Raw genomic sequence first — 25661 nt, 5'->3', positions numbered from 1 at the left:
AATGCATGCAGAAGGAACTTCCCGACTGCCCCGAGCAAAACAAGCAGCGCATTCTTCTAATCAAAAGTGAAAAGAGCCAAAGAAAAAGCCAAGCAAACAAACCATTTTATTTAAAAGAGAACTGTTTGACCAAAATCCAAGCTTAAAATAACTCTGCTGACATCACACACCGTAAAATATCCTCAAATGAATGAACTCACACTGTACATATGGAACTAACATTGAGGTTGGGAACTCAAAAATTTGCATCAACACCTAATATTTACATGAAAGTCCGGAAACTTGAGGCCATTTGGCTCCCTAATTCCACACTGGAAAATTCCCTACAATACCAACTGAAAGATAAAAGAATGCAGCAAACAATTTTCAAATTGGATGCTCAAAATCATCCAAACATCATTTTTATGTATACAACTTCCCACTGGAAAATATTTTTTCATGATAGTGATTCAAAGGCAATAACCCTTGGACCACCCAGAGAATGGGACACTGAGAAGTGATATTGGTACATGCAGCCGCAGAGCGGTCAAGTCCTCAATATCTTGAACTGGGGGCTGTTTATAACACTTCCAAAGAAGACTCTACTGCTTCCCTGTGCTTCAATTACTTTAGGGTCATACCGGCACACGTTTCCCACGGTAACGATCAAAGAACTGCACCATGACAAGAAAATAAAAACTGCACATGACAAGAAAAGAAAATCTAAGCTTGGCAAAGAAAATCTAAGTTTGTAGTGTCCTGGTCTCTAGGTTATCCTTGTATTAGGTCTAGTCCTCAAGGTAGGCTAGAGCAGCTAGGCATGAACTCACCAAAACACTTCCCAAGCCTAATATCACTTTTTTTCCCATGACAACTATTACTAATTACTGCTCAAATACCCTTGCCCCAGAAGAATAGGGTATTGGGAAAATTTTTAGGTTATGCAGCTCCCCATGTACGCGGCCAGTCTATTCCATCCACAAATTAGAGCTTTCATAGGTCAAATTGCTATCTCATTCCAGCTTCAAAGAAAACAACCATTAATGCCATGCCTGATACCAACTGAAGCAAAGCTCAATAGTAAGGGTCTTAACCCTTGTTTGGTTCATAGAATAAAATTGTAGTAGGAAAGGGACCTCAAAACAAGAATAGAATCACTGATTACTGCATTTGTTTACAGAAGGCATTTGTTTGCACAGAATGGTGTAAACAAGGCATTTGTTCACACAGAATGGTTATAGGAATAGAAATTTCAATTCCTTTCCAATGTTTGGATAATAGAAATAAAAATTAGTTATTTTCAAAAATACCCCTACTGCAAAATTAAATAATTCAATTTTATTATCTTTCATAACTATGAACTCCAACTAATTTTATTTATCTTTTGGATCATAACATTTTTACATTTTTTAATAACAATATTAATAAATGATATTTTTGTTTGGATTTTTCCAGTTATGTTTCATATGAAATAATAATGATGATAATAATAATAATAAAACAACAAGAATAACAATATATTATTATTACTATACTACTGTTGTTGTTTTTGTAGTTTTTATAATACTAATAACTTTTTTTTTTTTTTTTTTTGTCCTTATCCTCATTATTGTCGCCATTGTTATTTTTTATTATTTTTATAATATTAATTATTATCATTCTTATAATTATTATTAATTTATGTTATTGTTGATGTTTTTTTCCCTTTTTTGATAAACAAAAAATGTGTTAAAAGAGAGAAAAATGAACATCATAAAATTAGAAAGAGAAAGGAAAAGAAAAGACAGGAAGAATAAGAAATCCTCCCTTTACATCAATAAAAACCAGTTACAAAGAATGCAACCTAAACAGAGAACTAAACTCTATGTAACAGGGTCAATTATTTACAATTATTATAATTATCACCGGTGGCATGATTAAGAGACGATCAACTTGTTTTTTTGGTTTTAGGGAAATTTTTTGATGAGGGTTATAAATGTCTTTTTCAAAAATGAGTGAAGAATGAAATTGCAATTCCTACAAGTAAAAGGAGTAAACACCACTTATTAAATGAGGGAATCAACATCCCGACCAGGATGCAGTTCAACACCACCCCCCCCACCCCACCCCACGCCACCCCACATGGGAATTGTGCAAATTGAATAAGAATCAAGGTTATAGTTTCGATTCCATTCCAGCCTGATAGAACCAAAGGCGTTTACAGCAATGAATTCAAGCAGTTGCTCAGGGTTCAAATCCTTACTCATTAACTGAAAGTTGGAGTAAGGGGGACCAATGCTCCCGGTCTAGCCAACAAATTTACAAGTGTCTTTATGTTACCAAAAAACCACAAAATTAAATAAATAAATAAATAACCAAACAACAAACAAGCAAACAAAACAAAAGGAAATTCACCACCTAAGTAGAACCTATAATCTCCCTGATAATTTATTTTGTTGAGACAGCTTAGGCAAAGATCCAAGTTTTCAAAAATAAAAATAGATAATTATTATTTGATATTTTCATGTTATAAGTTTATAATTTATCTCTCCCTATTTAAAAAAATTAAGCCTTACTAAAGCAAAGTTTTCTTAACAGAACAAATTACTCTCTTTCATTAAATTACAATACAGTTGCCCACCTAGTATCTCCCATCGTGGAAATAAAAATCATTACTTGTAAGAAATTAATATTTATAAGCACATTACTATATAATTAAGGAAATGAAACTCCTTCATTTTCATGTGTTTCATATCTTACAGAGATCTTTGCAAGTAAGATTTCCAGTGAACCTTTCATCAAAACACACATCACGTCAATCCAAAATCCACAGATTTACAGAAAATTTTTAATAATCTACTCAAGACAAATATACAAATATATACTCACTCATGTATAAATATATATATATATATATATATATATATAGAGAGAGAGAGAGAGAGAGAGAGAGAGAGAGAGGAGAGTGGAGAAATGGGAGGGGAGGGAATACATACATATATATATATATATATATTTATAGAGTGAGAGAGAGGTGGAGAAATGGGAGGAGGGATAATAATCAGAACTACCAAACAGTAGAGAAATGCTGCTGTCTGACATGTGGGTGGGAAAACCATTGGCTTTTCAGCCCAACAACGAAGAAGGATCTGGGATTTTCTACTTTAGAGCAAACTTCCAGTGTTTTAAAGCAACACAGTTATTTTCAACCAGAGTCATATTTGCAAAGATTTGGCTCTTATATCTCATTGTGTGCCTCAGAACAATGTTGGTTCTTAAAAATACTATTAATCAAGAATTATTACATTATACTGCAATGCCTTCTCCCTTAATACAGTAAGTTCCATCCATTTAAATGACAATAATGCCACATCCACTTAATCGCTGTCAACTTAGTAACAATAATGTCTTCAATTTAATTGCAACTTTGTCCCCTCCGACATACAACTATGCTATTAGCTCAGGTTACCAATTTGACCCACCTTCCTACAACAACTAACAAGTGGAGCCAAGATTTCTGGTTTGAGAGGCTAAATTGCCAAATGAAACATTAGGAACCATGGGGTTTTTATTGGATAGATAAAAGTTTTATGTATGACAAATAACTTGCAAGCAAAATAGCACATGATTTTAAAATATTCAGAGATTTTGAATAGCACATGATTTTAAAATATTTAGAGATTTTAATATTAGGAATATATATACACACTAATATAAACACGCCAAAAAACAAGAGCATTAGTTTGATATAAACAGAAACCACTAAAATTCAAAGACACATGACTCAAAATCGAGATTGGATTGCTTCTCAATATTTCACCAGTGCGCTGCCCAATGGTAAAATGGCTTATATAAAAAGATTTTTAATGAAGAATCAAATCTAACATGGAAGCATGCAAACACACATGAATCCAGCAGTGAAGAAAAACATTGTGAGTTCCAAAAAACAGGCATACCGATCTAACAAATGGCTGCTGAAATACCCAACCAAGAACAGGTATCCTCTGTATAAAAACCGCCAGTGTAGGCCAAAAGCCACTGCACAAGTCATACCATCAGCAAACATACCATTGTAAGATGAGTGACAGTTGAGAAATCATGAGGATAAAGTTGAACAAACCTGAAGAGTACGATGAACCCATATGCCTCTAAAATCATACCCAAGATCGGCCATCCTATGACAACCAAGAAGAAGCCAATACCAAATGACATTGTTCCCTATAGAATCAACAGAAGGGGGAAAAAACCACCAAAATGGTTAAGAAAGATTCAAAGAAAAAAGGAGAGAGAAGGAGGGAGAGAGATAGAGAGAGAGAGAGAGAGATCAGACCTTAAAATTTTGACGTTTCATAAAGAATTGCATGGTAGAGTTCAGCCCAATAGTTAATGTCACCCCTGATAAGAAGAGGATCTGAATAAGTACCACAAAAAATAAGGCAATGTTAAGCACAAATAAAATCAACAATAAGCAAAAGAGAATAGAGAATTAAATGGAGAAACAAGAACAAGACAAGCAAGAGGAGATTAACCACTTACATTCCCCATGGCAAGTAACCCCTTATCAAAGAAAAAAATGACTCCCAGGAATGAGAAAAAAATGCCGAATCCGGTCAATCCTAGCCCAATTTCTGTTGCATGGGGGCAAGTTTCACCCAGATCAGAAATTTGAAATAGGAAAAGAGCACAATAGACATCACTTCAATTTTTCAAAGTCTTTCAAAGAGGAAAAGAAATTAATAACAACTATGATGATGATGATGATGATGATGATGATGATGACAACAATAATAATAATAAAAAACATCATATCTAAAGAAATATGCTACTCCCTTAGACTCATCCTAGAAGTTGTTTTTGTAAGATGGCCAGATAACTTAAGTCTCCAAATCATGACTAAAATTGGCTTAGTCATAACCACTAAGCTCCACAGAAACCGACTTGGGAGCTGGCTATGTCCATACAAAAATTATTTAAAGCATATCACAATTTGGAAACTAGCTCAATTATCACTTTTGCCCCTTCATTTTCTGTAACTCAAAAACAAGTTACCAGACCTGAACCCCGGGCAGTACCTACCCTTTTCATTAAAGTGATTTGCCTCTATAAGAATTGAAGATACACCATTCTCAAATGAGATCCTCCCCTAAAACATTTTTATGATTACTGACAACCATTCATCAAGAAATTCACAGCAAGCAATGTAGGTTGGTAAAGTTATAGGTGAAGGAACTGCAGAAATCTCAAAACTATGTCCATGCATGTCAAATTTCCTTGACTACTGTTATCTCACACCAATAAAATCTAATAGGAGGCCAAAACCAGCAAACAAAGATTGCACATCCATCATTGTTCCAACAGGAAAGATAGACTTGCCTACTAATCAAGAAACATCATATGGTTAGATTTCAAGTCCCAAAGTCAAAGTCAAATTATTAGCAAAATATTATTATCCATAAAATATTTATACTATAGAAAATGGATGAGTGTGGGGGAACAAGACTTACCCATTTGATGACCATATGCTCAACTAGTACCATAGGTTCCTCACTCATTTATCAGACCCCAGAGTGGGTACAACATGACATTTTCTAAACAACTTAAACATGCAATGAATTGATCTGATTTTGGAGAAAATACTCCAATAAGTAACTATCTTTTTGAAAGATAATAAGGTAACAACATTTACCTTGATAATTCCCCTACATCCATGAATTTCTTAATTTTTATATACAAAATTTTGCATGCATATGCACATAATATAAAGATTTTAGTCCCATTCCTTCCTCCTTTTTCTTAAAAAAAAAATCATTTAAATAGATAATTCATTAACGGGCACCAAGGGGGTGCCACCCAAGTACTGTGTCTGTCTGAAATAAATATACAAGTCATTAATTCATATATCTTTTAGAATTACACAAGACATCAGTTTCTTCAAAGGCACTGCGGTTTCTCTCCCACAAAACAACAAAAAGCAATGGCAAGAAGGATCACAGACAAAGCTTTTTTGCTGCCCGCACCTGATCGGATGCATTTCCAAGCCAAATATCTGCTCCTTCACAGACCCATCTGTCACCCAGATTGGCCAACCAGAACAGTAGCCAAATCTCACAGGTTTTTACCCCAACTGTCCACAGATTCACCAGCTTCTTTAAACATAAAACATCTATTCACCGTAATTCCCCCCCTATACTGCTGTTATCAATGGTTAAAATTCTTGCTAAGACCTGCTTCCAAAACAATGAACTTTGCTGTTTTCCAAATAGCCTTCCAGGTAAAGTTAACTCTGTCAGCATCACTACAGTCTGTCCAGCTCCTTAAAAAAAGCAAACCTTGAAACAACCATTCTTGCTTGGCTTCCACTTAGATTCATTTTGATTAGCAACTATATAAATCAGCTAGGGCTTCAAGCACCTAGTCTCAAGCATTCCATTCAAAAAGGATTTTCCACACCATGAGATTGTCCAACAGTTCTATGTTCATGCTCACCAAAGCATCTTTTTTGTTTTGATAAAAGATGAAGATGTGATGCAGGAAAAGAAGCAAGACTTTGGGAAGATCCATGTTGGAGACTACTTATGAAGAATTTTATTTAGAATTGTTGGGTTTAATTTGTAGTTTATTATGTATCTAGTTTAATTATATAGTATTATGTGTATTTTGGGGGCTTGTTTCTAATATTTTTGTAAAGTAGGGGTATGTTTGTAATGCAATGTAGTTTTAGGGGTATGTGTGTAATTTCATGTGTTTAGAGGCTTTCTTATAAATAGTGTGTGAAAGCCATGATGTAGGCAGTTGTTGATGAATTTGAATTGGAATTGAACATGAGTTCCCCATTGGTATCTCCTCTCTCCTCCCTTATACTTCCACTCTTCTAATTTCTCCATGGCTGCAGAACCTTGATGCTGCCCCAGTTAGAAAAAATTTGGCCCCGAATTTTGAAATGTCGGAGGATCAAAGGCAGAGGCAAACTTGAACTTTTCAAAATCCAGAACTCAAATGAGGCAAGAAACCACGTTTCATTGGCAGCACCATAGACTTGACTTGAGGATTAGCATCAATGAACTCATTGAGGATGACAAACGCTACAATAAGAATGGATGTCTTCAAACACATTCATTGCCTTGCCTGTGGTGTTTTCAAGTTGAGTAACTTTGACAAGATCGATAATCTCAGATTCTTTGTCCTGGTTGATTGGTAGAGCAGGCATCAAAATGATTTTCTTTCCATTATTGTGGAAGACATGTGCTCTCATGTCCTTGAATCACACCCAAATCATCCAACCAAGAAGTACATGGCCAATCTTCATAGGTAGGATATCACGCCAAACATTACCCAAATATTCACCCATTTGGATAGGAACAAAACATCTCTCACAAACATGTATAGTAGAGTTACCAACCCAAGATATCACATAAGGCTCTGGGTGAGGTTCTGGATGAAGCTACAATCGAGTGACTCCATTTATGGAAACCACATTCATTGGAAATCTTCCATCAATGACGATTTTGCAAACCTTTTCTCCACATTTGAGAAAGGTGTTGAAAAGCTTGAAATTGCACCCAAAATCATTCCTTTTTTCTATAATTTGTCACCATGTTGCTGAATTTATGCATATACATGCTGCAGTATCACAACCCTTCAACACAACTTCCCACAAGCGTTACTCCCAATTTCTCAAAAACTATCTTTAATTCACCTTGATATTGATTGTCCTGCTGAAATAAAACAAATTCACGAAGAAAACTCACAAATCACAGCAACAAAACCTGATTTTTTATGTTGGCAGTAACAATTTCAGGATTTCGTGCCAAATTATCGCACTTGCTTGCAATATATAGTGTCCACAACAAAATATCTCCTTGCAGATCAAAATATCGTGGAGAAAATTCAAAATATCGTGGCTGAAGGCAATTTATCACGAAACTGGCAGTTGCAGGGACCCCAGCAACTTTTCTCACGAGCATCGCCAGCATGTGAGGCATGTGAGTCACCGGCAGTGGCTTTCTGGCAATGAGTTTTGGGGTGAATAGAGATCAAGGGATGGGAGTATAGTGGTGTTGGTGGTGTGATGAGAAAAGCACAGGAGATGAGGGTTTTTGAAGTGCTGACAGCTGGAGATGTTTTGGCTGGCGCATGAGGCGTCCTCCAGTGATCAAGCTGCGATGAAAATTGGAGGGAAAGGGTTTCAGGGGGTTCTGTTTTTGGTGATGTGGGTGGTGTTGTAGAGTCTAAGGTGCAAATTAAGGTTTCGAAAAATGGGACAGGAATTGAATTTTCTGAAAAATTCAGAAACTGCAGAACTGTTTTCGATTTTTTTTAAAAAAAAAATACTGAAATTTTAGAACAGAAAACCAGAAATTTGAATCAGAGAGATAGGAGGGAGGAAGAAGCATGGATGAGGAAGAGACTAGAGAAGAAGATAGAAGAAGGGAGAAAGAGAGAAGAGGAAGAAGAACAGAGAATGAGAATAGAAAAGATAGCATTCAGATCAACAAACAAGAAAGGAAAGAGAACTGAGAAAACTAAGAGGATTATGGGGGAAGAAATAGAAGAAGAGGAGAAGAAGAGAAACAAAGAAGAAGAAAGAGGGCAGAGTGCTGCTCGGCAGCAGGGAATTAAGGACAGAGCAAGAGATCAGAACAGAGAAAAGAAAGAAGAGAAAAGGAAGAAAAGAGAGGAGGAGATGGGTGAGGGAGAATGGGTGGACTGAAATGGAAGAATAGAAATCGATATTGGGCTCTGATACCAAATGATGCAGGGCAGCAGCAAGGTTCTGCATCTATGAAGAAATTAGAAGAGAGGTGGGGAGATACCAGGGGAGAACTCACGTCCAATTCCAATTCAAATTCATCAACTTCCTACATCATGGCTTTCACACACTATTTATAAGAAAGCCTCTAAACACATGAAATTACACACATACCCCTAAAACTACATTGCATTACAAGCCTTCCCCTACTATACACAAATACTACAAACAAGCCCCAAAAATACACATAATACTATACTAATTAAACTAAATGCATAATAAACTACTAATTAAACCCAACAATTCTCACTACAATTCTTCTTAAGTAGTATCCTTCCCCAAGTCTTGCTTCTTGTCCTACATTAAGACGATTCATAAAGAATAAAGAATGCACAAAATGCACAAAAATAAGTAATCCTCCTAATAAGAAAACGTACAGAAAAAGGGAAAAAAAAGCTACAATGAAAATAACATAAACTACCAATCTCACTGTAAATTCGAGAAGCACACTCCTTCAAAACAACCAACTGCATAAGACCAAAGTGGAGAAAAATAATGAATCAAATCCCACAGCAAACACATCATTTTCTTCCCCATAAAACACATGCATTCCATTAAAAGCATGCATCTCCATGAGGATGAACCATCTCTAATCCTTCCAGAACCTGGAAAAGAAATATCCAACAACTTCACCAATTCCAGACAAATTCAATCCTCTCCACACAAGCCAAACAACTTATTCCACACCCTCCAAGAGAATGAACAATGCAAAAAAATAGTGGGACAGATTCTGAACTGTCAAGACACAAATGACAGACATTCAGCGATAAAGCCTTAGAAGGCTCCCTACTCTGCAACAGATTTTTGGGGTTAACTCTGTTAAGAACAACCAACCAAATAAAGGCCTTAGAAGGCCACCAACTCTGCAACTGATTGTTGGTGTTAACTCTATTAAGAACAATCAACCAAATAAAAGGTCTATTGGGGTTAAGTTGTCGACTCTAAGAACAACCAACCAAATAAAAGCCTTGAACCTCGATTGAGGGAACTTTAGCCTTCCCGATAGTACACTGAAGTGAAAAGGACATGCCAACCCCCACATTGGAAGGACGAAAGCCCTCCAAAAACATCAAACAAGAGACTCCCTATCATTACGAGACCAACAAAAAAGGAAATCCTGAGAAAAACTTTCCCATTTGAGATCAAAAAAGAAGAAATAACACCATTATGCACCAAGACGTTGAAAAAAGTAAAAGAAATGAAAAGTGCAAAATCACCCACCCATATTATCTTCCCAAAAACTAATGCTAAAACCATCACCCACAACACATTTGGTATGAGGGATAAAGAGAAAAGATTTGTGAAATACATCTTCGAGGACTCTCCAAAGAACATTGAATTCCCCAATCAGCATCCCACCCACTTATTTGCATACCAAACTTACTTCTAATAACTTTGTGCCAAACAGAGTCCTCTGAGGGAAACCACCAAAGCCATTTAACCACTAAACCGGTGTTTTTAGAAACCAACTAACCATGACCCAGCACCCTTCATTTTTAGACCTACAAACAACCTACCAACTAACCAAATGATCCCTATTTCAACCTAACATTAGACCGGAGGAAATCTCTCAAGATTCTCCCAATCTTACTAACGCCCCTACTAAAAATAAACAAATAATAAAAAGGGATCTTAAAAAGACAAGCCTGAATAAATGTTACTTGGTGTTTCTTGCATCGTTGTGAATTTCAGAAAATGGTTTCTTTTAGCATTAACTACAGAAGATTTACAGCAGGATTGGGTTGCTTTGCTCCAGTAGACATATTTTGTAATTACTTGTTTTTTGGGGTTTTTTGTATTGATCTTTTTCTTATGTTTTGGGAGGTTATCTTATTATCCTTATATATATATATATATATTCTTTTTGTACTCTTCTCTTCTTTCTCTAATAATTTTCATTGTTTATTAAAAAATAATAAAGGTGATACATCCACCTAATGAAAATAAAGCACCCTTCCACGTATCCAGACACTTAGACAACTTCATCACTAGTGGATCCCAAAACCTCTTAGACCTAGGATTACCCCACAAAGGAACTTCTAAATATGTGAAGGCCACTCTGAAATACTACACCCATTTAAATAAGCCAACTCCAAAGATCTATTAGAATCAATATTAATAATTGCAATCCACACTTCCCCAAATTTATTTTTAAGCTGGAAACCCTTCCAAAAAGTTGCAAAACAATAAGCACATTCAAGAAAGACTCTATGATCAACTAAGAAAAAAGGAAAGGCATGATACAACAGCATCACCCCTACACCGCCTCCTGATCCCTCTCACAAAACGTCTTTCCACAGCTCAAACTACCAATATACTCAAACCATCTACAACAAGCACAAACCAAAAAAAAAAAGGCATATCGCCTTGCCTAACACCCCTTGAAGCCCTAAACCACTCCTTAGGTTCTCCTTTAAAGATAACAGAATGATGCATTAGAAAAGCAACCCCTCGTACAGGACCTCACATCTCACTTCAAAGAACCCTCAATGAAACTGCCTACTTGCCTACTTGGACTGCGTTGTTCTTCAAATGACAAAAACCAAATGTACATCTTCAGACAACCTCAAAGGAGCATCATCCCCAATTTCCTGCAGCCTGAGCAATCAGCATACATCGAAGCCTACAGTAACTTCTTACTACAATAGAGGTGGTTACTGAGGGGAAAAAAAGAATCATCATCTAGCTCTTGTTCCATAATTAATTGGTCCAACAATAAACCCTTACCAGACTCACACAAGCTCTCTATCTCATCATCAGAAGCATGTGAGGAGCTCTGTCCAATATCATCTTCATGTGGTTGCTTTGATCCTTTCAAGGCAAAAAATAGAGAAGATTAGTGTTTTGAAAGGCATTTTTGAGTAGTGCCTCATTTTCATGTATAAATGCCTCATGGAACCAAAAGGCCTAAATCCCAAAAGAAGTACGCCTTTTAACTCTTTGTGCATGCCTCAACTGCAAATAGGTGCCTTTCACACCTCTAAACCTAAAGTGTATGCCTTTTGGAACCCAATTTTAACCTATTTTTAAAACATTTAAAATATTAGATAATTAGACATTAGGGCACAAATGCCCTTCATTTGTTCCTTTATTTGGGTTGTAGATCTACTCCAGCAGTACTTCTCCAAAGAGACACTCCTCAACAATCTCATTCTCTCACACACTCGAGTCTCTCTCATCTAGATAGAATTAAGGTGAGCTTTCTTGGTCCAAGAGGTGATTTCTCTTCGACTTCGAATGGAAGTTAGTTGAGCTCTCTTGGTCCAACAGGATGCTGTCCCACACCATTTTGATCCATTTTCTCATTTACAAAATACTGGAGTCATTGAAATATTGAACTGCTTCCTTGCTGTTTTGCTGCTAGGCTTGTGTTTGTTAGTTTTTCTTTTCCCAATTTCCCTAACAAAAGGCTCAATTTTGAGTTGCTCTGCCGGTGTTTCCCTGCAATGATCTCTGCTGCTTCTTTTTTTTTATTTCTTTTTTTTTTCCAAATTCCCTGCAATGACCTCTGCTGCTGTGCAATGATTTCTGGCTTTTCTGCTGTTTCCCTATTCCTGCAATGAAGTTAATGAACTATGTTCTCTTTTGGAGTCACAGCTACTGTTTCCCTGCATTTTGAAACTACTTTCATTCTCAAAGTCTCAAAACCTTAATTCGCTGCCCAAGCTGCTGATTGTTCCCCGTTCAACAATCAAAAACCAAGTCTGACAGAGAATCAAAGGGGCAGAAAAAAGATTTTTTTTAGAATACATAAAATAAGCTGATGGAGAAATACTTTAGATGCAAATCTTGTGACCGAAGTTGTATTGGGACAGTCACATGATTTAAGCATCATTTGGCTGGTATAATAAAGGGAATGAAACCTCACCCAAGGTTCTTCACGATGTGAGAAATGAGTGCAAGCCTGCTCTTAAAATATCCCAAAAAGTGAAGTCTAAAAGAAAATGGTCTCCTTGAAGAGATTGGAATGGGTCCAGGAGGACAGGAGAAAGATTGAGAGTTCATCTTCTCCATCACTGGGAGATTTGTAGCAACAAAAGAGAGGGGGTGTCTTTAAGCCAAGGGCTAGAGGTCCAATGGATAAGTTCACATATTTTCAAATCAAACAAGTTCCTTCGTAACTCAAAATGGAAGAAAGAAGAGAAGAATGAGTTGTGTAGGAAAGTTGGGCACTGTGTTTTCAACCTTTCTCTTCATTTTAGCTTGATGAATAATGTCTATTGGTGTGCTGTGGTGGATGGGATTGCTAGTTATAGGCCAGGTTTTAAGCCTTCTTCCATGCATAAGATGAGGACATGGATCATTAGAGATGATGTGAAAGAAATAAATGGCGTGTTGAAAGAGCATAAAAAATCTTGGAAGGAATAGGGATGCTCTATTATAGCCCATAGTTGGACTCATGGGTGTTCAAGGGTCCTCAATCCTCATTAATTCACTTGTAAATAGTCATGTTGGTACGTGGGTTTTTAAAACTCCACTGATCCTTCTGATTCTACTTTTAAAAAAAATAAAAAAAAAATGATTTGATATTTGTATGCAGGTGGTTGAAGAAGTAGGCGAAAATAATGTTGTGCATGTGATAAAAGATAATGCAAAGATCATGATAGGGGGTGGAAAGAAGCTTATGGAAAAAAGGGATAAGTTGTATTGGACTCCATCTGATGCACAATATTTGGGCCTTATGTTGGACGACATTGCAAAATTGAGACCCATGCAACCACAAACCTAAAGGCTAAGAAGTTGATAAATTTATTTATAACCACTCTAGCACTTGCAATGATGAGGAAGCAGTTTGCCAACAACAAAGAACTCATCCATCTGACAGTGACATGCTTTCCGTTGCCTTTTTGACACTCCAAACCCTAAACAAACAAATGGGAGGCCTTCAATGTACATTATCATTAGCGGGGTGGTGCAAATCTACTTATGCGAAAATGCATGAAGGTATAAAGGGCTCGCACAATTGTTTTGTTTGATCAACATTTTTGGTCCCATGTGGCTTATGTTATCAAGAGTGTTGTCCCTCTCGTTTGTTCCCTAAAGGAAATTGATCTAAGAAAAGACCCGCCATTTGGCTTATCTATGGGTTGATGGATTCAGGAAAGGAAAAAATTGCCGCCAATATTTCTAGAAATGTCAAGAAGTATGGACCAAGTTGGAGCAAAGTAGATGATAGATGGATTCCACAACTTCATCACCCTTACATGCTGTGAGGTATTGTCTATTCATATTATCTAGCCCTTTACAATACAACTTTCTTCACTTTGTGAGTCAAGTGACCATTGATTGTAGAATGTGGACAAGAACAAGTAAAAATTATAAATTACCAACAATTAGTTAATCATTGATTAATATTATATCTTTGTTTCTTACAAGTATTAATTTCTTCTTTTGTAGCTGATTGGTGGAAGCGTTAGGGACAAAAACACCTAAGCTAATAAAGTTTTCTATGTGTTCTTGGTCTCACCTGCAGTGCTTGTGAATGTGAGGAAATGGAGCATATTTGAGCAGATTCTTACAAATGTCATGTTATCTTCTAGTTGGGAGTTATTTATATTTTCCCCATGTTGCACTTGGTTATGCAATTATCTTCTAACATTTATGTTTAAATAAGTTAATCATAAATTCATTCGAAAAAGAGGAATAGATGAGCACAAAAGATTGAATGCTCTAGTTTATGTGAAATACAACACCAAACTAAATGAGAGAGAGCTATAAGAAGACAAAATTAGAATCCAACATTGGTGGAGAATGTAGATTCAAATGATCATTGGATCACCAAGAAGGGAGAACCCATCCTCCCAAAAGGGTATTTCTTGGCTTGACAGCAGAAAATCTCATTGAAGTTGATGTTATTAGAGCTTTGACAGCAGTAGCTAATGAAGGAGATGATGGTGAAGCAACTCAAGCTTGTGTAGCTCTCATTCCTTAATCACTTGCAAAAGGAAGAGCAGTGATTCTAGTGAAAAATTGGGTAGGTAAAAGAAAATTTATTTTGGAATCTACTAACTTGTCATTTTATAATTCTCCTGAACTGTAACATCATTGTATATGTAGGCTCTCAAGAGTCAAGACAGTGGAAAGATGCTAAAATTGTCCACGATTGAGGAAGAAGATGGTGCTATTAAAGTGGGAAAGAGAGAATTTTTAAGTCAAAGGACTCCTATTATAGATGAGTTTGATGAAGATGATGACTTTAATTATGAAGACCTTGACAGTTCATTCAAACTTAGATAATTTAGATGTTAGATTCTTAAAATCTTGGATTGATGAGACATTATGTTGCTAATGATAAACAAAGAAGTTTATCGGGGAAAAAGGAAAATAGTACAAGAAAAATAGGGAGGATCAGATATCCTCCAAAACAAAAGAAAAAAAGAAAACAAAGACTAAAGATCAGCTCTACTCTAGCAATGCCACCCAATGTTTTAAAAGGCTCAATCAAGGCTCATCTTGAGGCTCGCATCAAGGCCAGGCATGCCTAAAATGACTTGAGGTCTCAATCTAAAATACCAAATCCCAAAAAGGCTAATGCATTACATACTAGGGCTTATGCATTTGTCCAAAAGGCACTCTTTTGCACCTTACTAGTTGAGGCTTACACATTTTGACTGTGTGATTCTCAAGTTAGATTTGGCTAGAAAATGTTAACTTCGTGTTTATATGAAAGGATTGTCATAATGTAGGTGATTTTTTTTTTCTTTTGATAGCAAAAGAAATTCATTAGATAGAAAAAGGATGTACAATCAGGAAAGAGACACCTTAACAAAGTCCGAGAAACCCCAAGGAAAACAAAAAAAGAAAACCAAAAGATGTAAAAAAAAAACAGCCCAAGAAATCAGCACATCCTAAGAAATCAACAGAGCAAGCCAATCCCACTTAATATTTGAGAAGCATAATGTGAGGTGATTTCTAAAACTCTAGAACCTCAACCTTTCCAAAATAATTGAGAGTTGTATCTTAGATCTCGAAAATAATTTGAACTTTGTAATGTTATAGCTATATCTTGTTATGGCATATAAAATGGATTTCAATTAGCAATTTTTGAATGACCAACATGTAGTTTATAAATTATAATTGATTTTTTTAATATTTTATTTGTGATTCACTTAATTTTTTCTTTATTTTTTCAAGTATGTGTAATACTTATCTAAAATAAAATTCTCAAAATCTTACACCTAAATGTCTTAAGGCTTACACCTCACCTTATGCCTTTGCCTCTTAAAACATTGAAGCCACTCAATCTGGCTGTAAATCTGCCAAAGGAAGACGCCAAAAGAAACCATTCACCAAAACCCATAATGGTGATTTGGTTTCTTCTCTTCTTTTTGAAATGTTTATTTAAGAGTCTAAACTTTGAACAGCGAAAATAGTGTGACTTTTGTAATGTTATGGCTTATGCTTATCTTTTGACATGCTTTATTTGAGCTTGTGAGCTAAAAATGGCCTACATGGATATGAGAATTATGTTTCACCTTTTCCTTTATTATTCTAACTTTTTCATATTTTTACACTATCTATAAATTTATTTTATTTATTAATTGAATAAAATAATACAGTCCCAAAAGTCTTACACCTCAACACCTTGAGGCTCATGCCTCACCTTGTGGGGGTAAAATGCCTCACCTTGTGCTGTACACTGAAGAAGATAGAGCATTTTGCATGGTAAGTTCTCTCTTTGAACCTAGACTGACATTCTGCTCATTCCCACATCAGATGGCTGATGAGAGAGCTATGCAAGATTTTCTTTGGTATGGAGTGAGGGAAAAAAAGGATCATTTGGTTGGTTAGGAGATCATCCGTAGGTCTAAAAGGAAGGGGGGGGTTGGAGTCTTGGCAAGTTGGTGTCTAAAAACATTGCTTCAATCAGTAAATGGCTTTGATGTTTCCCCTTAGAGGAGACTTCCCATTGGCACAAAGTAATTAAAAGTGAATTCAGCATGCAGGATAATTGGTTGGAGGCCAATGCGGGGCTAAGGGTTTCTTTTTGAGAACCCTAGAAATTGTATATCAAAAATTTATCCTCTCTTTATACCATGCATCAAATTTATTACAGGAAATGGGTATTGCATCTGATTTTGGAAGACATTTGGGTTGGTGGTGCTGAACTAGGGATGACATTTCTTGGGACTTTCATTTTATAGATCTCTTAATGATAGGGAGGTGGTGGAGCTCTCTTTCTTGTTGTGCTTGTTGGAGGGTAGCTGTCCCTCTAATATGAGGAATCATTTGTCTTGGGTTCTAGATCCTTTGGGGGAATATTCCTGCTTTTTTGAGTTTTTAATCTATCAAAACTTGTCTTTTTCATTTCATCATACCATTTAGAAGGGCAAAGTTCCCCCCAAGATTAAGGCCTTTATCGGTTAGTTGTTCTTAATTTGGGGTAATATTAACGATCAGCTGCAGAGTAGGAGACCTTATAAGCCTTTATCTCTGAATGATTGTTATTTATGCTTTGTCAGTTTAGAATCAGCAGCTCACCTGTTATTGCATTGTAATGTTTCTTGGAAGGTTTGGAACAAATTATTTGGCTTATGAGAATGAGTTGGGTTTGTACAGAGTCACTGGAAGATTTATTATCTATTTCTTTTATAGGTTTTGGGAGGACTGGAGATGGTTCAGCTTTGTGAAGGTGCCGGATGTTTGCCTTCTTGTGGGGTATTTGGTTAGAGGGGAGTGCTCATATTTTCACAAGGATGAAGATATCTCGTTCTATGTCTGAGGTTAAGATTCAGTATATGGCCTCTTCATGGGTTTTTCTGCAGCTGGTTGCTTTAAAGGGCTATCTTTTCAAATTTTCAGCATGACTGGATTGCAGTTCTGTTTTTTTTTTTTTTTTTTAACTTTTTTCGCTTATAAGGAGGATTACTCATGCTCCTTTTTTTATATTATTTCTTCTAAGCCTCTTCCTTTTATATCCAAAAAAAAATTCAAATTATATTTTCCAAATTGTTATCTCTTCCCGACCATCTCACAAGACTATCAGAGCACTACCCCAAAACTTCGTGATAGGCTCCCTACAATTGTGAAATATCAACTTCCCAGCGATCATCCAGTCGTTCGCCTGCACTTTGCAGAGAACATCAGCGTACAAACCTACCGAGAATCTCTAAAACATGTTTGCGCCCATGTGCTTGATCTTTTGGGAATTAGTCAAACCAAAGTTGCCACAATACAGGATTGACCGTCCAAATTTGTGCTCTCTCTCCTCCGACTACAATCTCTTCAATGTCTGTAACAGCATCCACCACCCATAGCTTCTTGCTCTTCTCGAAAGCAAACAGACTAGCTATGTTCTCTTCCAGACACAAAAACCTAACCCCACATTTTCCCAAGCAACTTACAAGTGGATAAAGCCTCCCAACCACCCTAAAGAGCAATCCCCAGACCCCTTGTCTAATCCATGCAATCCTGACAAGAACGACACAATCTGATGCAAGACCCACCAAAGTTCTAAATCATTCAGCTCCAAAAAATGACATACAGCTTCCCCCAAATTTGGAAATGCAAATTGAATCACATTTTCCAATCTATCAAAGTTGGACACCTTTCTATCAGCCTTAAATGAATGATGATGTCACATGGTGAATCACACCATCAACCATTTCAGAGCTTCTTTGGTTTTATTCCCATTTTATTCCCTGATGAATGGCGTAGTTCTTCAAAGCTGCACTCTTTCTTTAACCCTCATGTGCTCACAAGAAAGCACTATTAATCAAAGAACAATTTCCCTTGAGCAAGAATCCAATTAAGGTTTATTAAAAAAAATACTTTTTTTAATACATCAAATCTTTCTCATTGTAAAGCGTCTTCAACAAGATCTGCTCATGAAAACATCTTTATTACAGGCCAAGTTGAAAATACCAAGATTGAGTAGGATATATCTACGCAAACTATAATGCCAAAAAAAGACGTTGCTGGCTTGCCGCCACTTCCAACTTTAAAGTAAAAGTCCTCCCACTCATTCCTTAGAACATTTCCAAACACCTACTCCAAATGGTTCCCTCCCTAGACATTCCCCCCATCGTGATTGGCACCAATCACACCACAAGCTTACCCATTTATTAAAAAAATAATAAAAGGAGAAAATCCCAACATACATCATCAAAAGCTTTCTCCATGTCGAGTTTGCGCTGAATTCCCTTCTTCCTCCTATGATTTTGGAGTCCGCAACTTTCTGAAGCAAATGGGTAGCATCCATGACTTGTCTCCCTTCAACAACGGCGTGTTGGTGCTACCCAATAACCTTGATTAGTTTATAGATACTTTCCACTAAGCTGACAGGTTGGAAATCTTTAGTATTAATGGCCTCACCCTTCTTAGGAATTGCTATGAATGAAGAATTAAGGATGCCAATAAATCTTTCTTAGCAGAAAGTATTCAAATATCCTTACAGTATCGGAATTAAGAACCTCCCATTTAGCTCAAAAGAATGCCATGGTGAAGCAATCCAGGATTTGAGTTTTATCACCATCACAATCCTTTAATGTCTCCAAGCAACCAGCTCAATGAAAAGATTCCTATAGTACTCACAAATGCTTCCTTCATATCATCATCTTCTTCAAAGACTACCTTATCAATCTTTACTTTATTCAGAGCATTAAATATACCTTTTATGCATGTTTTGTGTTCAATGAAAAAAATTGGTGTAGCAGTCTTTATCGGCCCATCCTTGAGCCCTAAATTTTTCTCGGGGCAACTTCCTCCATATGAAAAGTAGCTATTTTTTGAACATCGGTCTTCTTTTCTTTACCCACATTAGAAATCCAAGTGGCCAACTCATCTTCATCATCTTTGAGGTTCCACATAAGAGACTTCTTTATCAGCGCATTTTTATCTAGCATTCCCTTATGCTATTTGTCAATTTTTAAAATTCCAATGGAGATTGCAAATAAAATTGAGAAAATAATGAGACATTTCTAATGGTCAGGAGTTGGGGGTCTTTGAGATCATTTAGTTAGGTGAGAGGAGGTTTGCAGGTCTAAAAAGGGGGGAGGGCTAGGTCTTGGAAATTTGGTGTCTATAAGCATCGCTCTCCTACCTAAATGGTTATGGCATTTTCCCTTAGAAGATCATTCCCTTTGGCTTAAAGCGATTAAAAGTAAGCATGGGTTGGATGTGAATGGGTGGGATGCCACTATTAGCTTGCAATGTTCTTCAAAGTGTCTATTTCTCATATGTATCCCTTATTCACTCCTTGCATTAATTTTGTTAGGGGGAGGGGTCCTCAGATTCATTTTTGGAAAGATCTGTTGTTGAAGAATGATGTTCTATCCACATCTTGTCCTCGCCTCTTCTAATTAAGCTCAGGGCAAGATAGTATGATTTCTTTTTTTGTGGTCACTTTGGGTAGCCCTCTGGTTTCTTGGAACTCTCATTTCAGAAGATCTCTAAATGGTAGAGAGATAATAGAACTTTCCTCCTTGTTGTCGTTATTGAATAATTGTCATCTTTCTTCAAATAGGGATACTCAGTCTTAGGCTTTGGACCATTTGGGAGTTTATTTTTGTAAAAAAAATTTCAAGTTTGTGACCCGTTCCAACTCTTTTTTCCCTCTAATTTCATGTATTTGGAAGGCCAAAGCTCCCCCAAAGATTAAGGCTTTCATTTGGTTGACTATGCTTAACAGAATCAGCAGTAATAATCTAATGTAAATTAGGAAACCTTTGAAGGCCTTATCTCTAGAAATTTGTGTGCTTTGTTATTTGAATTCTAAGTTGGCTCCTCATTTGTTCTTACATTGTAATTTTTCTTGGAGCATCTGGAATAAATTATTTGGCGTGTCGAGAGAAGCTTGGGTTTGCCCAACGATAGTGGATGGAATGCTACTATCTCTTTTGAGGGCTTCAGAAGAAGACAGGATTGCTCTGTGGAAGTGTGGAATATTTATAGTGTTGTGGGGTTTATGGTTGGAACATAATGCACATACTTGTTTTAGGACAAAATTGAGCAGGCAGCTGGTTTGGGAGAAGATCCATTATTTGGCTTCTTTATGGTGCATGGGCTCTGGTTGCTTTAAGGAAGTCAGCTTTTCAAAAAATTCAGCGAGATTGGAGAAATTTTTTTCTTATTTATTTCAAAGTATTTTTTTGGTGTTTTTAGTTTCTTTTTTATGAATTTTTCTAGAATTTTTATGGGAGATGTCTTACACTCCTCTTTGTGGAATCTCTTTTTTTGCTATCAAAAAAAAAAAAAGAAAAAGAGACTTATTTAAATAGATATCTCCAAAATTATCTCTGTTCCATCCTTTTGGTTTTCCTTTTAGTCCCCATAACATGGAAGGAGCAACATGGCTTCCAAGGCCAGTGGACCACCGCAATTTGATTAGATCTCAAAGCATTCATGCTTGAGCCACATGTACTTGAAGTGAAAGGGAGTTGAACCCCAATGAACTCTTTGCATTTTCTTGAGAGTAGTTTTTGAGTGACTTAGGGGATTCTTTTCCCAATCTATCCACCATCGAGAATGTTTTCATTCCCATGAAAGAAGGAATCTCTGTTGAATGAGAAGCAAAGGATGTGTTGATGAGAGCATTCACATTTAAGAAGTCAAGGAACTCTCTCATACAAACATTTTCCACAGCCCACCAACCCAACAAGTATTTTATGAGGGAAAAGCATGATGTTAAAAGTCACCCCAATTATCCAAGGGGCATTCCACCTCTCTACTGCCAAAAAGCAACAAAAGCTGCCTAAAAGATCCCTCATGTGGCCACAAACACCAGAAAAGATACAAGTGAATTTGTTTTCCACATACTTGAAGAATGAGGGAACATTGAAAGTCCCTATTAGGCTGCCTACTAGCCCTACCATATCCACACTACGGAGAACTATTATTCCACCAACATTTCCTATGGCCTAAAGAAAGACCCAATTACAGACTTACAGCTCCTGATTCTCAAAACACTGCTGATAATTCCCTTGTCAATAGCCTTCATGATGATGTCACTTTTCCAATCGTTTTTAGAAAGCATTTAGCAACAAACCTGTTATTTTGATAAAGAAATCCCATGACACTTGAAAAAATTAGGTGTATTGCCATGGCTTCAAGCTAGGAAGCACAGACGCTCTAAGAACCTCTAAGTGTTAGCGATCGACATGTGTCAAACACCAAACATCTAACGTAACCAAAACAGTCTCAGAAATTAAATTAATTGATTTTATTTTCCAACACAGCCCCAACACGATCTGACACATCATTTGTGTTTTTTCCCTTGTATTTGACTGCTAGATTACTACTTGTTCAAAATCAAATCACGAAACAATCTCTCCAAGCATGTAGGTAAGACTAAGTACATATTGCCCTCTCGAGACCTCTTAAACCTTTGCTTTACATGCTCCGTATTGCTAGTTGCATGGTTTTTTTGTTGTTATTGGATGGTTTTTCATTGTTGATATCACTATTATGATTTATGTTATAAATCTAATGGTATTATTATGGATGTGTAGTGTCAAATTATGAAACATACACCTTGCTGGCGTTACTATTATTATTATGTTATAAATCTAATGGTACTTTCATGGATGTGTAGTGTCGAATTATGAAACATGAACACATTGCTAGCATCAATATTATGATTTATGTTATAATTCTAATGGTACTTTTATGGATGTGTGGTGTCAAATTATGAAACATGAACACCTTGATTACCACTTTCCTTCCTAACTGTGTTGGATCACTTTGCCCCTTCCATTAGGAAAGATGAGAGGGTTTGGGAGGGTGATTCTTTGGTATGTTTTTCTCAAAATATTTTTCTTACACCTATTAAAACCCCTTATCCCAATTCTTTTCCTTGGAGCCACATCATTTGGAAAGTTAAGGTTCCTATGAAGATTTGGACCTTCATATGGACTATGACTCTTAAGTCTGAACAGGATTAATATGCATGTTTTTTTACAAACAAGAAGGTCTACATGTCTTTTAATGTTGACATGTGCTTGATGTGCCACAAGACGCACAAAAGGAACGCTAAGCTTTTACTCCATTGTCTAGTGGAACCCACAATGGAATGCTCAATTCTCTAGCGATGGTGCGCATTGGGTGGCGCCTCAAAATGTGGGAGATCTCTTGCTCATAAGACATTGGGGTTTTGGCTCGAGCATAAAGGAGTGTGTTACGGAGTGGTGCGGTCTTCACTACCTCATGGACTCTTTGGATTTAGAGGAATGCAAGAACATTTAAACTACAACTTATCCTTGCTTATCAAGGGATAAAGTGGTGTTCATGGCTTCCTCTTGGGCCCATTCATTTAGAATTTATTGGGGCTTATGACAGTCCAATTTTCAAAGGATTGGAAGGCAACTCTACTATAGTATTTTTAGTTGTTGCTCTTTGTTGTTAGAGAACTCCTTGTACTCATTTGTTGTAATTTGTTTTGGTCCGCAATAAAATTTTCTCCTATCCAAAAAATTATGAAACATGAACACATGCAATGAATGTAGATGAATTTCATTTGGAAAATTTGTGTTAATAATGTGATAATTCATTCAAAAAATTTATTTTCCCTTACTATTTTACATCTAAAGGAGAAAAATTAATCTTAGTCTTCATGATCAACCTACCTAACCACTTTGAAATCTAAGATTCCCCCAATTCTATTAAAATAAACAAAAAACTCCAGCCTTTTCAGCTCCCTGCTTCTCTTTCTTTTGTTATTTCTACTTGTGTTCATCTTATGACAAAGCTTGCCTTTTTCTATATGCCTCCTTTCTATTTCTTTGAAGTGTCTAAAAGCTTTTTTTTACTATCCGAAACACCCAATTGGAGATACTCCTTGAACAGCTCACCATCACTATCCAAACACTCACTCCACAAGACTGGTTGCTGCATCTATAAAAAAATATAAGTTTTTTCTACTAAAATTTACATATATTTTTTAAAATCTCTCCATAAAAGAAAAACTTACACTCCCCTCTCCACTAGTACAGATTTTTCCAAGATCCATCCTTGCTTAATATGGAATTTATACACCATCATGAGAGCCAATTTTTGGCATGAAAAAAAAAAAGTTATCTCACAGCCATGGTCTTGAATTTCCACAAAATTGTCAAAAAATTTTCCATCAAAATTTTCAATTTCCATCACCCTCGGAATTGAAATAGCAGTCGATTTCCATTCTACATAATTTCCATCGAAACTTCAACAAATCATCCAAAATTTATCAAATCTTAAAATTTTAGAAAAACTTGTCGAAATTTTAACTATAAAATAAAATTTCCTTAGAATTCAAATGAGAGACTAAGGAGCAAAGTGAAATTTATCTTTTAATTTATTTTATTTTTTTATCGAAACAAAAAAATTATTATGAGAGCTTTTGAAACTATATGAAAAAAAAATAAACTTAAAACAACATTTTATCTAACCATTGATGTCCAAATTATCATTATTTGTATAATAAATAATATTTAAATGAGTTAGGAATTTTATTTGTATCAACTGAATATGTTTATGCACATTATCTTACAAAGATGTTTGATACACATTATATTACAACTTTTCCACCTTATACACAACATAATTTGTATTTAACTTGTAATATATTAGTCCTAAAACTTATATTATTATGTCTATTAACCATTTCTAAAGTTTCATAAAAGAATTTCATGCTTAACTACTGCTACTACTACCACAACAACAACAAACCAAGCCTTAAGTCCCACTAGATGAGGCCGACTTCATGAATCCTTTTCCGCCAAATTATGAAGTCATGGGTAATTTTTTTCGACAAATTCAAGGCTATTAAAACCTTACTCACTATCTCCCTACGCCTTTTATGCGATCATGGACTATCTCATGTTTTACTATAGATTTCCATTATTTTTCCAAATCGAAATTGAAATTTCTGTCAAAATTTCCGTACTTTTGGAGCTTCAAAGTTTGAGTCAAAATCGAAGTTTAGGACCTTGCCCACAGCAAACTGGAACTTAGTAATGAGTGATGGCTGGCCAAAATCCCAACATACAGGCACCATTTGATAAATTTAACTTATTGGATTAAGCAAAAATAGAGCAATATGCAAATGAATACATAATATTCATATAATAAAAAAAGGGCAGCCCAGTGCACAAAGCTCCCGCATATGCAGGGTCCGGGGAAGGGGCAGACAAAAAAAACCCTAATATTAAATGATAGAGAAGCCAAAAAAAATTACTCACTTTTTCGGTCATTCATCTCAAACGAAACCATTTTCAAGATTCAGATAGAATGTGACCTTTTCTGCTGCATAAGAACAAAAAAGCATTTAAAACAGATTAAACAAGCCAAATTCAAAAAAAAAAAAAAATCGCACACACGCACACACTTAGGCATACAAACATGTTGGAAACTACTTATTTATTGGCCAAGTATTTATGGTTCGGCTGGCCAGAAATGAAAAGAAAGAAAACTTAAGAAATGAATACAACTGAGTGCCTGAGCTAAAATCTTAACCTCGAACTTATTATACTCCATTTTCCTTGGTTTTCTCATCTACTAACGAAAGGTTAGGGTTTGGACTGAGTTAGATTTAAAGATGAGATCTGCGAAATTACCTTCGCCAATATAAAGAAAATGAACTCAATCCGATGACTATCTTAGCACCTGCAATTAATTTAACACAAAATAAGGAAACAGAAATCAAATTTAGGTAATATAAACTCAATTAGAAATCAAAACAAAGAGATAGAGGAAGGAAGAGGGGGCGAGAGATGGAGAGATGTTCGTGGAACAATAGACAAAATAAGGTAACAGAAATCAAATTTATGTAAGATAAACTCAAGTCGACTCCGGGAGAGGGAAAAAGAGACGGAACCTTTTCTCCTGCACTGCGAAGGCGTCGTTTAACCACCTGGTCATGGACGGACTGCTCCTTTTTGGCCAGTCGAATTGTCGTTTAAAGCTCGTTGAGGCATGACAC

General features: G+C 36.1%; 1 protein-coding gene across 5 annotated transcripts; it reads right to left on the bottom strand.

Moving 5' to 3' along the window:
- Positions 1-221: 221 nt before the first annotated feature.
- On the bottom strand, positions 222-25661 carry LOC131162469 (vesicle transport protein GOT1-like). 5 transcript variants are annotated; one of them, XM_058119007.1, is made up of 8 exons: positions 25557-25661; positions 25297-25345; positions 24922-24982; positions 4495-4586; positions 4289-4369; positions 4079-4176; positions 3915-3996; positions 222-653 (listed from the first exon to the last, which is right to left on the bottom strand). In XM_058119007.1, exons 3-8 carry the CDS (start codon positions 24950-24952, stop codon positions 615-617), a joined length of 423 nt encoding a protein of 140 aa, XP_057974990.1. In that variant the 5' UTR covers positions 24953-24982; positions 25297-25345; positions 25557-25661; the 3' UTR covers positions 222-614. The 5 variants fall into 5 exon arrangements, with proteins under 5 accessions (XP_057974990.1, XP_057974985.1, XP_057974976.1 ...); XM_058119002.1 differs by having other exon boundaries at positions 24922-24985; positions 25557-25623; XM_058118993.1 differs by having other exon boundaries at positions 222-3996; positions 24922-24985; positions 25557-25623.

The sequence above is a fragment of the Malania oleifera genome, chromosome 1, assembly GCF_029873635.1.
Source record: "Malania oleifera isolate guangnan ecotype guangnan chromosome 1, ASM2987363v1, whole genome shotgun sequence".
Classification (NCBI taxonomy): Eukaryota; Viridiplantae; Streptophyta; class Magnoliopsida; order Santalales; family Ximeniaceae; genus Malania; species Malania oleifera.
This window is presented reverse-complemented; position numbering and strand designations above follow the sequence as displayed.

Excerpts from the sequence above, each read along its gene's own strand:
- LOC131162469 (XM_058118983.1), bottom strand. The coding sequence starts at position 24,952 with ATGGTTTCGTTTGAGATGAATGACCGAAAAA. Across the intron at positions 4,587-24,921 it reads TGAGATGAATGACCGAAAAA|AAATTGGGCTAGGATTGACC; the intron begins GTGAGTAATTTT and ends CCCATGCAACAG. Across the intron at positions 3,997-4,078 it reads GGGTTCATCGTACTCTTCAG|TGGCTTTTGGCCTACACTGG; the intron begins GTTTGTTCAACT and ends TGACTTGTGCAG.